This window comes from Leptonychotes weddellii, chromosome 15 (assembly GCF_054177405.1).
Source record: "Leptonychotes weddellii isolate Sample4059 chromosome 15, ASM5417740v2, whole genome shotgun sequence".
Lineage (NCBI taxonomy): Eukaryota > Metazoa > Chordata > Mammalia > Carnivora > Phocidae > Leptonychotes > Leptonychotes weddellii.
The window spans coordinates 30,624,362-30,641,807 of NC_138383.1; the positions used below are offsets into that span (position 1 = coordinate 30,624,362).

Consider the following 17,446-nt stretch of genomic DNA (forward strand, 5'->3'; position numbering starts at 1 on the left):
TTTTTTTTTTTAAAGATTTTATTTATTTATTTGAGAGAGAGAGAATGAGAGACAGAGAGCATGAGAGGGAGGAGAGTCAGAGGGAGAAGCAGACTCCCTGCCGAGCAGGGAGCCCGATGCGGGACTCGATCCCGGGACTCCAGGATCATGACCTGAGCCGAAGGCAGTCGCTTAACCAACTGAGCCACCCAGGCGCCCCTGCTCAATATCATTTTTGAGAGTCATTTATGTAGTTGCGTGAATCAGTTTCTTAATTTTTATTGCAGAATACTATTCCATTGTATGGATATACCACATTTATTTATTCACCTGTGGATGGACAAAGGAGTTGTTTCTAGTGTTTTGGCTGTTATTAATACAACTTCTATATATATTTCTGTACAGTATTTTCATTTCTCTTGGGTAAAGAGCAAGGAGTAGAATTGCTGGGTCATAGGTAAGTAAGTATATGCTTAACTTTACAAGAACTGCCGAACTACCCATTTATTTTTAAAAGTGTGCATTAAAAGGATTGATTGGAAGACTTATGTGTTTGAGTATGTCACTGGTTGACTTGTGGATTTTCCTGTTGTTCAATTAGTTGGGAACCCAGCCATTTCTAAGGGGGGAATAGAGAGTCTCTTCTCACTCCATGTCAGAAGCAGTGGCGTTTGTTCTGCTATCATTTAATTTTCTTCAGGGAAGAATCCTGTTTATTCTGCCTACGTGATACATATGTCTCAGTAGGGCAAGGGATACAAATGCTCACTTGATCTTTACCTTTTTTCATACCTCATTATTCTTACAGCTCTCAGATAAACCTGGTATTTCCATGTATGGAGGCTTTCTACCTCAGATTCTCCAGAGAATGTATCTCTGGTCTTTTAATATATATCTACATCTAAAAGGTTTGTGTAAAAGTGGTGGCTGGTGCCTGACTACGTCATGCTTCAAGATTAGACCTGAGAGTCTAACTACTTTTTATATAGACTCTCAACCAGTCAGTCTCTCTTTATCCCCACCTTTTACCATACCCCCCCCCAACCTGCGCCTTTGGTGGTAATTGGTCCCATTAGTTCCTGAGCCTTTTTTGGGGTGCTCTGGATAGGGTAAAACAGGTAAATTAGTTTGCTTCTTGTTCATATTTCTCAACTGCTAGGGCTTAGGCTTTAATTCTTTGGTCAGCTTAGGTCAGTCACCACCCCTCAAGACACTTGATGGTCACCAGAAAAATTTGACTCTTAGATCCTCAGTTTTCTCTTTGTCCTTGTGAGTTTATATCCTTTTTAATTCTTGCTGTAATTTTAGTGATGTCTAGAGAGAGAGAAGAGATTTTTTTCTTATTTTTTAAAGATTTTATTTATTTATTTATTTGACAGAGAGAGGCAGCAAGAGAGGGAACACAAGCAGGGGCAGTGGGAGAGGGAGAAGCAGTTTCCTGCTGAGCAGGGAGCCCAATGTGGGACTCTATCCCAGGACCCTGGGATCATGACCTGAGCCGAAGGCAGATGCTTAACGACTGAGACACTCAGGCGCCCCAAGAGACTTTTTTTTAAAGATTTTATTTATTTATTTATTTGAGAGAAAGAGCACGAGTGTGAGCTGAGGGAGGGGCAGAGGGAGAAGGAGAGAATCCCAAGCCGACTCCACACTGAGCATGGAGCCCCATGTGGGGCTTGCTCTTAAGACCCTGAGATCATGACCCTTAAGACCCTGAGATCATGACCCGAGCTGAAATCAAGAGTCAGACAGTTAATTGAACCACTCAGCTGCCCCAAGAGAAGAGATTTTTAAAAATATGTGTTCAGGGATGCTTGGGTGGCTCAATCCGTTAAACATCTGCCTTCGGCTCGGGTCATGATCCCACGGTGCTGGGATCAAGCCATGTGTCAGGAATTAGCGGGGACCCTGCTGCTTCCTCTGCCTCTTGCTCCCCCCTGCTTGTACTCTCCCTCTCTCTGACAAATAAATAAATTTTAAAAATGTGTTTACTTTTACATTTTTTACCTGAAATTATTTTTTCTTTCTAAAACTAAAATAACTACATTAATGTTATGTTTTCCTACTTTAAAATTTTACTAGGCTTGATTCTAGTCTATTTTCCATCTGCCTAAATTTTTATTTTATTTTTGTTATTTAATTTTTAAAGTAGATACCATTTATTGAATGTCTGGATGTACTAAACCTGAGCTATTTTATGGTTTATATTCATTAGGCACCTTAGTTTAAACAAAAGTATGTGAAGCTGTTAGAAACATGGGAAGTATTATGGTATAATTTCATTTTATTTCATGATTTTCTCACAACAGTTATAGGAGGCTGTTCTCATCTCACAGATATAATGATGACAGCCACAATAAATAACATTTAGATGGCTTTCTGTAACTCAGGCACTGTTCTGAGCACTTTGCATTAGTGAACAGAACCTCCCAACCACCCAGTAAGATATATACTCTTCGAACTGCCATCTTACAGAAGGCTCCAGGGATAAGGAGTGGCCCAGCTGGGATTGCAGTCCTCCTAAATTTTTATTTTTAAAGTTTTCAAAGTTTCAGTTGTAGAAGAGAACACTTTTTTTTTTTTTTTAAAGATTTTATTTATTTATTTGACAGAGAGAGACAGCGAGAGAAGGAACACAAGCAGGGGGAGTGGGAGAGGGAGAAGCAGGCTTCCCATGAGCAGGGAGCCCGATGTGGGGCTCGATCCCAGGACCCTGGGATCATGACCTGAGCCGAAGGCAGACGCTTAACGACTGAGCCACCCAGGCGCCCCTAGAAGAGAACACTTTTAATGTATGTACTCCTTGTCTACATATGAGCTGATTGTTAGTCTGTTTATTTTGAATAAATAAAAGTGCTGTTTATTTTCAGTAATTGTGGATCTGGGCAGTGTATTAGTGTCTGATACTCTATTTCAACTATATATAGTAACTTATTCAATCTGTCCTGTGTTGATGGACATCATTTGCTTCTTATAAATGCTTTAAAAAGCTTATTACAGAGGTGCCTGGGTGGCTCAGTTGTTAAGCGTCTGCCTTCAGCTCAGGTCATGATCTCAGGGTCCTGGGATCGAGCCCCGCATCGGGCTCTCTGCTCAGCGGGAAGCCTGCTTCTCCCTCTCCCACTACCCCTGCTTGTATTCCTGCTCTTGCTATCTCTCTGTCAAATAAATAAAATCTTTAAAAAAAAAAAAAAAAGCTTATTACATATATTTTCTCATGTTATAAATGAGTAAGTTTATTAGTCAATAGACTGCTATTTTTTAAACATACTACCAAATAGTCCTTCAAATGATCTGTAACCGACAGTGTATGAGATTATCATTTTATATCCCAATGATTGATTTTCTTGTCTCTTCTGCTAGACTGTCAGCCTTCTAATTTGTTAGTAAAGCTATTAATGAAAATTAGGCATCTTGAAGAAATATGTATTCCAGGAGCTGAAGTAATTTATTTTCCATTACTGTAGTTATGAGATGAGCTTTGTTCTGTTTTTCACTTTTGCATTCCTTTTTTTTTTTTTTTTAAGAGAGAGAGTGCACACATGGGGAGGCGGGGCAGAAGGAGAGGGAGGGAATCTCAAGCAGCCTCCACCTGACACGGGGCCTGATGTCCTGACCCCGAGATCATGACCCAAGCTAAAATCAAGAGCCCGGTGCCTAACGGACCGAGCCACCCAAGCACCCCTCACTTTTGTATTCTATAAGGAAAAAAATGAATATATTGAGGATGTTAATAGTATGACTCCAAATTTTAATGAATTAAGCATGTAGTATTCACACTTTTCTCTAGCTACTTATTCAAGTATTAGTTCTTATTGTTTTATCATTGCCCTACAAAATGTCAAAGCCATGTTTCTCTCCCTACTATAAACATTTATTGAATGATAATATATGTGCCAGGGACTCTTCAGGCCTTATCTTGTTGGTCCTTTCTACCTTATGCAAGACTGTAGACCAGTCCCTTTTTCTTGTCCTTTGGAGACTATGCTTTCTTGTTTTTCCTGTTCTAACTGTTCGTTATCAATATTCTTAGAGTATTTTTTCTTTGTCTGCAGATCCTGTAAGCATTGGTTTTTTACAGTGTTTTCTCTTAATTCACTGTGCTTATTTATGGATTTAATTGCCACCTATATGCTGATGATTCTCTTCAAACCTCTCCTAAGCTTTACACTCATAATTGTAAAAACGCACTGAATTTCCCCAAGGTTTTTCATATACAGTATATCCTTACCAAAGTTTATCATCTTTTCTTCCTCACTTATCTTTTTCTTACATTCCCTTTCTACATGATAATACCATCCTTCAGGTTTCCCTGACTAGTATCCTGAATATTATCCTAGATTGCTTCTCAGTCAGGCTCTCAAGTTCTACTGACTTTTCTTCTAGACATTTCTCAGATTTAGCTTCTCCTTTTCTTCTTGTATTAGTCTACTTTTTGCTTCTCTTATTCCATATTCCTTATTCTCATATTCCACTACTGGTAGAATGAACTATCTGAATTGTATCTGACTGGGTTCTGTTTCCTATCTGCCTGGAATTTCTATCTGAATTGTGTCTGACTATATCCCTTCTTTATTATGACAGAGCAAAATTTCTATGACTTAGTCAAATGACTGCCACCCTAGGTTTATCATTTACTACTCCCTGCCTTGTTTATTTTGTTCTAGTAACATACAATTCCATACACTCCATTCATCATTGTACTTTGTAACAGACTGTCATTTCTGCCTGGCATGCCCTTGTCCCTTTTGCTTTAGTTAGCCTTTACGTTTTTATGTAATCATCCTCTCTGTCCAGAGTCTTCTCTTTCCTCCAGCATGGGCTAAAGGTACCTACCTTTTCTGTGCCTCCATTATGATCCTTGAACTGACTGCGTAATATTAAAGAGTATTTTTCTTATCCTTATAGGCAGATATTGTTTTAATTGGTGAAAAAAGGTCTTCAAAATGCCTAAAATAAAGTAATGACTCAGTAATTTTTTTGATAGTGGGTATCTAAAAATACTAGGTTGTTAGAATAATTTATAGATTACTTTCTTTGTAAATGATGACAAAATCTAAGCTAAGCTTGGAGACTAACCTCCACATGGATAGATAAGTGCTCAAGGAGTATAAATAATATAATTTTTATCCCAAAGGAAGTTGAAGTATAGTTGGTAAACAATGTAATATTAGTTTCAGGTATACAGCATAGTGATTTATATACATTATGAATGGTTGTCATACAAGGTTAATACAATATTATTGACTGTATTCCCAATGCTGCTCTTTACATCCCCGTGACTTATTTATTTTATAACTGGAAAGTTTGCACTCTTTATCCCCTTTACCTATTTTATCCATCCCCTCATCTGTCTCTCCTCTGTCAACCACCAGTTTGTTCTTTGTATTTATGAGTCTGTTTCTGTTTTGTTTTGTTTTTAAGATTCCACATATATGTGAAATCATACAGTATTTGTCTTTCCCTGTCAGACTTATTTCTTTTTTTTTTTTTCTTAAAGATTTTATTTATTTATTTGAGAGAGAGAATGAGAGACAGAGAGCACGAGAGGGGAGAGGGTCAGAGGGAGAAGCAGGCTCCCCGCTGAGCCGGGAGCCCGATGTGGGACTCGATCCCGGGACTCCAGGATCATGACCTGAGCCGAAGGCAGTCGCTTAACCAACTGAGCCACCCAGGCGCCCCCAGACTTATTTCATTTAGAATAATACCCTCTAGGTCCATCCAAATTGTTGCAAATGGCAAGATTTTGTTCTTTTTCATGTCTGAGTAATATTCTGTATTATATATATATATATATATATATATATATATATACACACACACACACACACATATATATGTATGTGTATATATATATACCTTATCTTTATCCATTATTTTTTAAAGATTTTATTTATTTATTTTGAGAGAGCGAGCAAAAGCGCACACAAGCGAGCGTGACTGGGGGGAGAAACGGAGAGAGAAAATCTCAAGCAGATTCCACACTGAGCATGGAGCCTGACACGGGGCTTGATCTCAGGACCCCGAGATCATGACCTGAGCCTAAATCAAGAGTTAGCCATGTAACTGAGCCATCCAGGTGCCCTATACCCATTTATTTATTAATGGACACTTAGGTTGCTTCCATAATTTGGCTATTGTACGTAATGCTTCAGTGAACATAGGGGTGCATCTGTCTTTTGAAATTAGTGTTTTTGTTTTCTTTGGATAAATACCCAGAAGTGTGTGTGTGGGGGGGAAATACTCAGAAGTAGATTGCTGAATCATATGGTATTTCTGTTTTTAATTTTTTGAGGAACCTCCAAAATGTCCCATTGTGGCTGCACCAATTTACATTCCCACCAACAATGCACAAGGGTTCCCTTTCTCCACATACTTGCCAACACTTATTTTTAAAAAATGAAGATTTTGAGAGACTTCTTTTCTCTTCTGGTTTCTTACCCTCTTCAATTTCTGAATTGCAGTTACGGATGTAGAGCTGAAACGACTGAAAGATGCCTTTAAGAGGACCTGTGGGCTCTCATACTATATGGGCCAGCACTGCTTCATCAGGGAAGTGCTTGGGGATGGAGTGCCTCCCAAAGTTGCTGAGGTAATCTTTATATTCTAGGTTTTCCTTTGAGATGGTTATCCACCAGCCTGAATTCTTGAGGAGCTTTCTGGTCTTAACATGTGTAATCTTCCCTACAGTTATTTTTCTTGCTGAGTCAGTAAATAGGTCTTATTTTAGATGTCAATATGGCTGTGTTTTTAGAGGCCAAATGGGAGTAACACAGATCTGCAGTTTGCTGCTTTTATTCTTCTGAGCTTTAATAGCCACTGACTGTAACCATGGGACCATTTGTATGACTGACTTCTTATTCTTATAAACTTCATTACTCTGATGTATACATTTTATGTTGGGAGTATGTTTTACAAATTTCGTGTTAAAGAAAACCTTTCCATATAGCAAAACCGAATTAAATTAATTCTATAAAATTAAATGTAGTAAATGAAACACTAGCTTATTGGAACCTGTAAAGACTTACTTAATTTCTACTAAAAATTTTAGGTAGAGATAAAATGTCCTAAGTTGATACAAATCTACCCTTTCTAAAAATAGTAAGTTAACTATTTTATAGCTTCATACACAGATATGCATTATGTCATTCCAAATGTGAAATGAGAATAGAACACTGAAAATGTTAATAAAACACTGAAAATTATAGGAATTTTAAGCTTATTATATTACAAAGAACTGTAATTCACCATTCTTAATTAGTCACCGTTTCTGTTTCTAACATGGGTTGTGTGCTTTTGAACCTGTGGTTTATGTAATATACGGTTTACATTTTTAATTTTTATCTTTTTTTGTGGGGGTATATGTTGCATTAATTTTCTTAAATGTGGTTTTTTGTTTTTTTTTTTTGTAAAATTACGTACCTCTGCCATTGTTTCGGATTTATGACAGAGTTAACTTTTTTCCTTAATACTATTTATTGGATTTTCTGTTTCATTGTGAGTTCATCTTCCTATTTCTTTCAGTCTTTTTATCTTAAATGCTTATATATAAAATTTTGGAATTTATTTTATTTTAGTATATAACTAGCAAATTTATGAGATACTATAAGTTGGCAGTTGAGGAAGGGTCCTCTGAGTCCATAATAATTAAAATATTCCAAATTCAAATATATACTGTCTTCAGCCTTTCTCTCCCTTCACCTCCTTTCTTAAAGTCAAAACTGTCAGACTCAATGTAGTTCATGGTACTGGGAATAAATTAATTCAGACTATCTCACTTGTCTCTTTGGGCCATATATAAAGATTTACATGTGTACATTGAGTTGTAAGAGTTCTCTATGTATTCTAGATACAAGTGCCTTATAAGATACATATTTGCAAATATACCCTCCCATTCTGTAAGTTTTCTTTTTACTTTCTTTTGGTGGTACCCTTTGAAACACAAAACTTAAAATTTTGGTGAAGTCCAATTTACCTGTTTTTCCTTTTATCATTGTGTTTTAGGTATTGTATCTAAGAAATCATTGCCAAAAAAAAGGAAAAGAAATCATTGCCTAACCCAAGGTCATAAAGATTTACTCTTCTGCTTTCCTCTAAGAGTTTTAGCTTTTAAATTTAGGTTTCATCTATTTTGTATTAATTTTGTGTGTGGGATAAGGAGTCCAACTTCATTCTTTTGCAAGTAGTTCTCCAGTTGTTGTAGAACCATTTGTCAAAAAGACTGTTCTTTCCCCATTGAATTTTCTTGTCACTGATGTTAAAATTGTTGAAAGTCAGTTGGCCATAAACATAGTTTTATTTTTGGATTCTCAGTTCTGTTCCATTGATAATCTGTGTCTCCTTGCATCAGTATCACATTGTCTTGATTACTCTGGTTTTGTAAAAAATTTGAAGTCAAAACATGTTATTCCTTTTTTTTTAAGATTTTATTTTTTTATTTGAGAGAAAGAGAGAGCGAGAGCGTGAGCATGAGTAGGCAGAGGAGCAGAGGGACAAGCCAGACTCCCTGCTGAGCAGGGAGCCCGATGCGGGGCTCAATCCCAGGACCCTGAGATCATGACCTGAGCCAAAGTCACATGCTTAACTGACCGAGCCACCAGGGTGCCCCCAAAACATGTTATTCTTCTAACTTTGATCTTCTTTTTCAAGTTGTTGTGTCTATTCTAGGTCCCTTGTATTCACATATAAATTTTAGGATTATCTTGTCAATTTATGCAAAAAAGGCATCTGGGATTTTGATAGGATTGTATTGAATCTGTAGATTGGTGTGGGGATTATTACCACTTTAACAATATTTTAAGGCTTCTGACTTAAGAAATTAGGAAGTTTTTACATTTAGATTTTTAATTTTTTTAATGTTCTTTAGTTTTCATTGTGCAAGTCAAATGTCCATCGGCTGAACAAAATGTAGAATCCACACAATGGAATATTATTTGTTAATAAAAAGGAATGAAGTTTTCTGATATGTGCATGGAAGAACCTGCAAAACATGCTAAGTCAAAGAAGCTAAACACAAAAGACCCATTTTTTTTTTATCCCATTTGTATGAAATGGTCAAAATAGCCAATCTATAGAAACAGAAAATAGATTTGTTAAAATTTTAGTTGATTTTTTTCTTACTCGTGTGCATAGCAGCTGCATCTTCTTGCTGTGTTCCGCTATTGGAGAGGCAGTTCATGCATCCCGTGTTTTGGAGGAATCTGTCCTTCCTGGGATGTCAGGCTACTTGATTGCCTCTGATAGGCTCAAGAAATGTTGTAATATGATAGTTTATTTGGCTTTTTCTGGTTTATAGGTTAGAAGTAACACTTTTTCAGACCTTTTACATCTAAGGTGGAAGTGGAACTCCTTGCAACATCAATTTTATGTGAATATCTCATAAATTTCATTTCGCCCAAAACTGCTTCAGGAATCTTCCTCTGTCCTTTGGACTCTCTGTTAAGATTAATCACTGGCTAGAATAATTAAAGTAATTATTTTACAAGAACAATCTTAATGTTAAATTGTAAAGTCCACAGTGATAGTTTCAAGTTTCAGTTTCATTGTAGTTAATGCTGTTTTGTGTGTAAAATCTAGCATGGTATTAAAACACGTAAATTCTATAAATGCTTTTAGTGATGATACTAGCTTTTTTTGCCCTATTATTTACTGAAGTAGGTTTATTTTAAGTGAGGATGGGTACTATTAGCATGTGGATATTGATTAGTAAGTGTAATGTGTAAATTGTGAAGTATAATAAGGAGCTAATAAGTACTTTTATCTTTAATCAATTGCTGGTATTTTCTCAGGAAAGGAAGTCTTTATAGTTTTTCATACCATAATCTCAAAAGGATGAGTGAACCTCATTTAAGCTCAGTTTTGGAGCAGTTTCAACATCAGCTTGTGGTTTATTTTAGCCATCTCTCTGAGATAGGCAGGTCAATAGATAGATTTCATCAGCTTTTGTGTGTATTTGGGAAAGGGAGAGAATTTATTAGTATAATTCCTATTTGCAGAGTACAGAGTCATTTGCTGAAGGAGAAATGCTACATTTTAAATAAAATGGAAGTTAAAGGTCTATGCAGGTAGTGTTGAAGTTTGAATTTATTTATTTATTTATTTAAAGCTTGAATTTAGTTTTAGTGAGTAGGTAGACTCAGAATGGAGGTCTGTATTTTATAGCTTCAGGGAAATAAGTTAAATAACTGGATTTATAAATAAAGTGATGGCCCTTGTGAGGCCTTTCTTAAAATCCTGTGGAGAGCTTCAGCCTTAAATTTGGGTGAAGAGGGTCACCTACTCTTGGTGAGATTCGGAAATTAATGTTTTGAGGCACAACTGCATTATTTTAATGTCAGTATCTCTGTAAGAAAAGCCACAGGAACCATTTAAGCTGCCAATTGTGGATGGAGGGAGAACTTCATTCCCTAGTTAATCAGTGTTTTCCTTTAAAGTAAAAGTAATGATATATCTTTGAAAAGTAAGGGGAGGTATTTTTGGAATCTTAGTAGAAAAGGATGAAAGTTAAAAAGTTAAAAAGTAACTTTAGTCCTTAATATGTTGATTAAGGAAGCATTGTGAGTTTCTAAATTATTTTCTAGAAGAGAGTAGCTGTATATTTTTAGAGCAAAAGAGAGATTTATTTAGGATTGAACTGAACTCTCATTTTTTTTTTTACCTTCTCTGAAGACTTACTGTGATAAATTCTAAGACATTTGGGATGAAGAATAAAAACTCATGACAGTTTACAATTTTTGGAATTTAAGCATCGATTTCATTTGTCTCATTGTTTCTAGGATAGATTAGTGTAATTAATATTTTGATGCAGTTCTGTCTTGCTTATAATAGTAACCATGTGTTATTTGAGTAGAATAGTAAATGAATAGAATTTGAGGAGATTGAGAAAACAAAGTCAAATGGAGTATGTGGTAAGTAAATGGAAAATGTGTAATACTTGAAATTGGCCTTTTCTGAACCAAGGCAACTAACTCTTAATAATCCAGTGCTTATATTTTCTTTTGGGTGTCACCCATCCCCCAACTCCTATCCTCCCAAAGAAATTCTATTTTTTTTAAATTTATTTAATTTTTTTAAAAAAGATTTTATTTATTTATTTGACAGAGAGAGAGGCAGTGAGAGGGGGAACACAAGCAGGGGAGAGGGAGCAGCAGGCTTCCTGCTTAGCAGGGAGCCCAATGGTGGGGCTCCATCCCAGGACTCTGGGATCATAACCTGAGCCAAAGGCAGACGCCCAACAACTGAGCCACCCAGGCGCTCCCCAAAGAAATTCCAATAACCAAACATTTCCATGTAGTATTAATTTGTAATCAATACCTATTGTTTTTACATTCAATTAAAAGTAGTTTTCACCATTTACAAAATCTGCTAGGCAAGTGAATTTGTAGTAGCTGCTCATTAACTATTTCTTTTAACCAAAAACTTAAATCTCTTTCTCAGGATTGATTTCAATTCTGGATGACTGGCTAGTATAGTAATACCTTTCCACTTTTCTCCTTACAGCCGCCTCTAACACTTTTAGCCCACATTGTTTTTCTCCCGTTCCTTACAGGTATTAAAGCCTACCTCTACTATGTAGCACATTTTATGAAGTGATGGCTTGTTCTCTAATTGTTCATTTAAATCTTGTCTCTCAACTAAGTTACAATTCTTGATGGGCAGACTTTATGACTTTTAAAAAATATGCCCCAGAGTACTGTGCATATAGTATAAAGTTAATGAGCATTTGATTTATTAATGCTTTTTAAAAGATATTATATTATTCTGCAAAATCCCATTACAAGAATGACCAGAAAACCAATATTCGTGAAGTCAGTTAGCTTTGCTAACTTTTGCAGTCTTTGAACATTTAACCTTTTCCAAATTAGAGGAAAATGCACATGTTAAGTGAAAGCAATCTTAGAGCCTAAAGTGTTTTCAGACATAGTGATCAACATGTAAAACCAGTTGGTTAGTAGGATATTTTTCCATTAGTGGTAGTAAATTTATGCTGAGGTATTCATATTGCATTTATTTTTTTATTTTTATTTTTTATTTTTTTTTGTTTTATTTGAGAGAGAGAGAGAGAAAAAGCATGAGAGGGGAGAGGGTCAGAGGGAGAAGCAGGCTCCCCGCTGAGCTGGGAGCCCGATGTGGGACTCGATCCCAGGACTCCGGGACCATGACCTGAGCCGAAGGCAGTCGCTCAACCAACTGAGCCACCCAGGCGCCCTCATATTGCATTTAGATGCCCCTTGTTGACTAGGGACATGTATTTACTAGATAGTCTAGGTTTAGGGGGACTGACCACAGAATTATGATTAGTATTTGTTTTGATGTTAGTTGATCTGTATTACTTAGTATATTCCTTTATGTTGGATTTACTAGAATGGTGGGTAACAACTTTCTTGGCAACTCTAGTCATTGATTGTTGGCACTTGATGCTACTGATCATTGACTCTTGTAATATCCAAAATAACTAATGTGTTTATATAAACCAGAGAAGGGTAGCTAACTGTAACATTTGTTACAGTAAATCCTGATCTTGACATTCTAGCTAACAGGAGAACACTAGGCAGGATACTGGTTTAAAATCTTTCTCTGTAACTAGAATCTGTAAAATGTTCACTAGACTTGATTTAACTGCATCACTTTTTGTTCACAGTGTAATATTTACACTAGTTCTTAAATTTCATGGTTTTTCAGTATTTCTTTTTATAAGACTGGACAGAAAAGATTCCAGGGATTCTATTAGATGAAAATATTAACAGATTATTTCGCTTTCTTGTAAAATTACATATGGATTTAAAAAAAACATGCATTATTGTCTTTATGGTTCTTAACTGCAAAGTTTTATCCTAGAGTGACTTTTATTTATTTTTTATTTATTTTTTTAAAGATTTCATTTATTTAGGGGCGCCTGGGTGGCTCAGTCGTTAAGCGTCTGCTTTCAGCTTAGGTCATGATCCCAGGGTCCTAGGATCGAGCCCCGCATCGGGCTCCCCGCTCAGCGGGAAGCCTGCTTCTCCCTCTCCCTCTGCCCCTGCTTGTGTTCCCTCTCTCGCTGTGTCTCTATCTGCCAAAAAAATAAATAAAATCTTAAAAAAAAAAAAAAAGGATTTTATTTATTTATTTGACAGAGAGAGACAGAGCGAGAGAGGGAACATAAGCGGGGGTGTGGGGGAGGGAGAAGCAGGTTTCCTCCTAAGCAGGGAGCCCGATGCGGGGCTCGATCTCAGGACCCTGGGATCATGACCTGAGCTGAAGGCAGACGTTTACCGACTGAGCCACTCAGGCGCCCCCCTAGGGTGATTTTTAAACGGCTTCATAAACTATTGAAAAACAGAGTTTTTAGAGTTTATAGAGTGTCCAACTCTTGATTTTGGCTCAGGTCATGATTTCAGGGTCTTGGGATTGAGGCTGCAACAGGGAGTCTGCTTGAGGATTCTCTTCCTCTCACTCTACCCCTCAGCTGTGTGTGCACACGCTCTCTCTCTCGCAAATAAATAAATATTTGTAAAAAGGCAGTTTATAGTGGAAGAGCTGATATGTCATTAAGCATAATGGAACTAGTGAACTTCTTATATAAAACGTTATATCAAGTACATTATATAAATTATGAATGTTGTAAATGGTATTGCAGATGTCAAAGAAGTTATTCATTTATATTGGAACTAAAAAATACTCTTACAGAAAATAACTTATGCATGGGGTGCCTGGGTGGTTCAGTCGTTAAGTGTCTGCGTTTGGCTCAGGTCATGATCCCAGGGTCCTGGGATCGAGCCCCGCATCAGGCTCCCTGCTCAGCGGGAAGCCTGCTTCTCCCTCTCCCACTCCCCCTGCTTGTGGTCCCTCTCTCGCTGTGTCTCTCTCTGTCAAAGAAATAAAATCTTTTTTAAAAAAAGAAAATAACTTATGCATAATGACTTACTTGAATTCTTGGTGTATTTATTAACTGAGCTACTGATATGACTAGTGTAGTAGATGGTGAAAATAATCAGTATCCTGTTCAAGTCAGTCTTGATAAACACATCTGTCCAATAGCATGTTCCTTAATTGGCATTAGAAGGTAAAATAAGGTTGATTTAATTTATAACCATGTTAAAAACTGCCAAAATTCAGCTGATAAGATTTAGCTGTTTGACTATAGAAATCATAACATTCATATAAAAAGAATTCTAAATGGTGGGAAAAGCAACGAATATTTGCTAAACTTGGGTGAATATAGAGGGAGACATCTGAATTCTTATCTTTTTCCCCTTTCTCCCCATGCCCATAGATGGAATAAATATAGCTTTATTTTATTGAGGAGCTACCTAATAAAATTGTTGCAGAAATGGAACCATTTTGTTTGCCTTGCATATGGTAGTTATTATCTTCTAAGACTATCATCTTTGACTAGTGTGACATGTTGCATTCAGTATTTAGATTAAAATGTAGGGAAAAGAGTTGTAAAATACAGTTAGACTTCTATATTTCTTTATTTTTGTCATTAAGTGATAAATGTGAGAATCCTTTCTTAATGTACTTTTTAAAAAAGATTTTTATTTATTTATTTATTTATTTGAAAGAGAGAGAGAGAAGACAGAGATAGGGAGAGGGCACAAGCGGGGATGAGAGGGAGAAGTAGGCTCCCCACTGAGCAGGGAACCCGATGTGGGGCTTGATCCCAGGACTCTGGGATCCTGATCCAAGCTGAAGGCAGATGCCTAACCGATTGAGTCACCCAGGCGTCCCATGCATGGGAATAAGTTTTAAAGAAATCTTGTCCTGTATTTATAGCTGTTAAAGTTAGATAATTGAAGTTTTTAATTCTTTTTTTTTTCCAGAGGTGATATACTACTAAAATATATTTCTTCATCGGGCAGTCTATGACGTTCTTCCTTTTAAAATAGAAGCATATTAGAGCCTAAAGTGGCTCTGGGTGCCTTGGTGGCTCAGTCGTTAAGCGTCTGCGTTTGGCTCAGGTCATGATCCCAGGGTCCTGGGATTGAGTCCCACATCGGGCTCCCTCCTCGGCGGGAAGCCTGCTCTCCCTCTCCCACTCCCGCTGCTTGTGTTCCTGTTCTCGCTATCTCTGTCTCTGTCCATAAATAAATAAAATCTTTAAAAAATAAATAAATAAAATAAAATAGAAGCATATTAAAAATATGTTCTATTCATTTTAAATATACTAAGATGTATTCACAATGAAGATTTAACTACTTTGAAAAATCGTACTTGATGACTGCAATAAAAAGGAAGATCAAAAAAAAGAGGAAGTTCTATTGATACATGCAAAAACATGAACAAATCTCAAAATCACTGTGCTAAGTGAAGGAATCCAAGTAAAAATAGAATAATAAAATTCTAGAAGTTGTAAAGTTCTCTATTCTGAAAGGAAACTTACTGGGTGCTGGTGGTGCACGGGGAAGAAGAGGGAGAGAGAGATTACAGAGGGCCATGAGGACACTTTTGAGGTGATAAAAATGTTGTTTTCTTGATTGTGGTGATAGTTTCAGTGGTATGACATGGCATCACAAAACTGATCATTTGTATACTTTAAATATGTGCAGTTTAAAAATGGGACTAATAAAAATATTTGCAGTTTATTATTGTACTTCAATTATCCCTCAAAAACTTTGTAAAAACATTTAATTAGATGTACTTTTTGTGTTTTTCAGGAAGAATACTTACACTACCTGGAAAAGTGAGCCTATTATATAAAAATTGACTATTGACAAGGTGTATCATTTCTTTTTCAGTCTTTGTTAGGGTATTTGGGTTTTAGTTCTAACTTTATTAATTTACTTCAAGGTCCTTTCCTAGTCACTTAAGTTCTTTTTTTTTTTTTTTTTAATATTTTATTTATTTGACAGAGCACAAGCAGAGGGAGAGGGAGAAGCAGGCTCCCCCCTGAGCAGGGAGCCCGATGCGGACTCGATCCCAGGACCCTGAGATCATGACCTGAGCCGAAGGCAGCCGCTTAACTGACAGCCACCCAGGCGTCCCCTAGTCACTTAAGTTCTGAGGCAAAAGAACCTCCAAACCTTTGATCAGAATTGTTGTAGGAATTAGGTGTATGAGCAGCTTGATTGGAATTAGAAAAGTTAGAAATGCAGTTAAATTTATGATGTTTTAGTGGTCTTTGAAATTGGCCTGGAATGGAGTGGGAAAGGTTGTGGGCTAGGTTAGGCTGGGAAAGTTGGGGCAGTGAAAGGGAGGAATTCTCAGTGATAAATTTGGAACTCTGCCTTTTCCCTCTTGATTTGAAGTTACAGATTAAATTAAACTTGTAGAAAATGGAAGTTAAAGCAAGGAGATTCCAGAATGAGATCGTTAGGAATAGAAGATCCAGGATAATCAGTTTCCAAGAAAAGTATGGATAATAAAGTAGGACTGGGAGCCAGTTGTGAGGACAAGGATCCAATCTTAGTATCATGCATTAAGGTATGAAAATACCAAGGAAAAAAGCCAGGAAATCTCCATAGACAGAATTCAGAGACACTGACTCCAAGGAGAGCAGTTTTGATTTGAAACCTTGTAGTTGAACCTGAAGCTTCTTCAGAGCACCTCTGGATCTAAGGAGACTTCAGCTTCTTCATTGGGATGGGAATAGACCAGGGACAAATATTTGCTTTAAAGGAAGCTAGTAAGTGGAAGGGGAGTTAAAACCCAGAACTTCAGAGAAATTATTTAATTATTTTAAACCACTGCCAAGCTAATTGAGAGGGTATACTAATAATTTACCTCACTGATGTCTAGTGACACTATAGTTTATGCTCTGAGCATGACACGTAGTTGTGTATTTGAATAGACTTAAATAGACAAGGTTTTTTAGAGATGAGAAAAGCGGTAGAGACTGAATCTCAGAACTTGCTCTTTGGTGTGGTGGCAGCAGGAAGTTACCTAAGACAAACAGAGCTAGTAATCCGGTTTGTCCAGTTAATCCTAGGATTAGTTATTGGTCAGACAATCTGTCAGATATAAATAGGTAATATACAGAGATATCCTGGGTTATTTTGTTTAGGCAAGGCTCCTTTGCTTTGGGGCTTGAAGAATGGAGAGAAGTAATATGGAGTATTCTGTTCTCTAAATTTAAAAAGTATTAGTAACTTACTTTCGGACTCTGGTGTTACATAAATATTTTATGATGTGGGTTTATGCTTAGCATCTAATAGTCAACGGTTCTGTGGGATAGATACCTGACACAGGCTTATGAAGCTCTAGGACAGTTCTTATGTGAAAAAAATAGAGATTATAGAGTAAATATAATAAAATATATTTAAGAATGTAGAGCAAATGGCATGTTTTACCTTTTTTCTGAAAATAATATTTATTTTTTTCCCTTTAACAAATTTAACACCTGATTCTTTTTTTTTTTATTCTTATGTTAATCCCCATACATTACATCATTAGTTTTAGATGAAGTGTTCCATGATTCATTGTTTGTGCATAACACCCAGTGCTCCATGAAGAATGTGTCCTCCTCAATACCCACCACCAGGCTAAC

At 36.7% G+C, this 17,446-nt stretch overlaps 1 protein-coding gene across 1 annotated transcript in view; it reads left to right on the forward strand.

The window, feature by feature from the left end:
• USP32 (ubiquitin specific peptidase 32) overlaps nt 1–17,446 on the forward strand; it is a 155,559-nt gene that overhangs the window by 44,678 nt on the left and 93,435 nt on the right. The window contains exon 2 of the mRNA XM_081805977.1: nt 6,444–6,571. Coding sequence (XP_081662103.1) covers nt 6,444–6,571 — 128 coding nt within the window. The remainder of the gene's footprint in view (nt 1–6,443; nt 6,572–17,446) is intronic.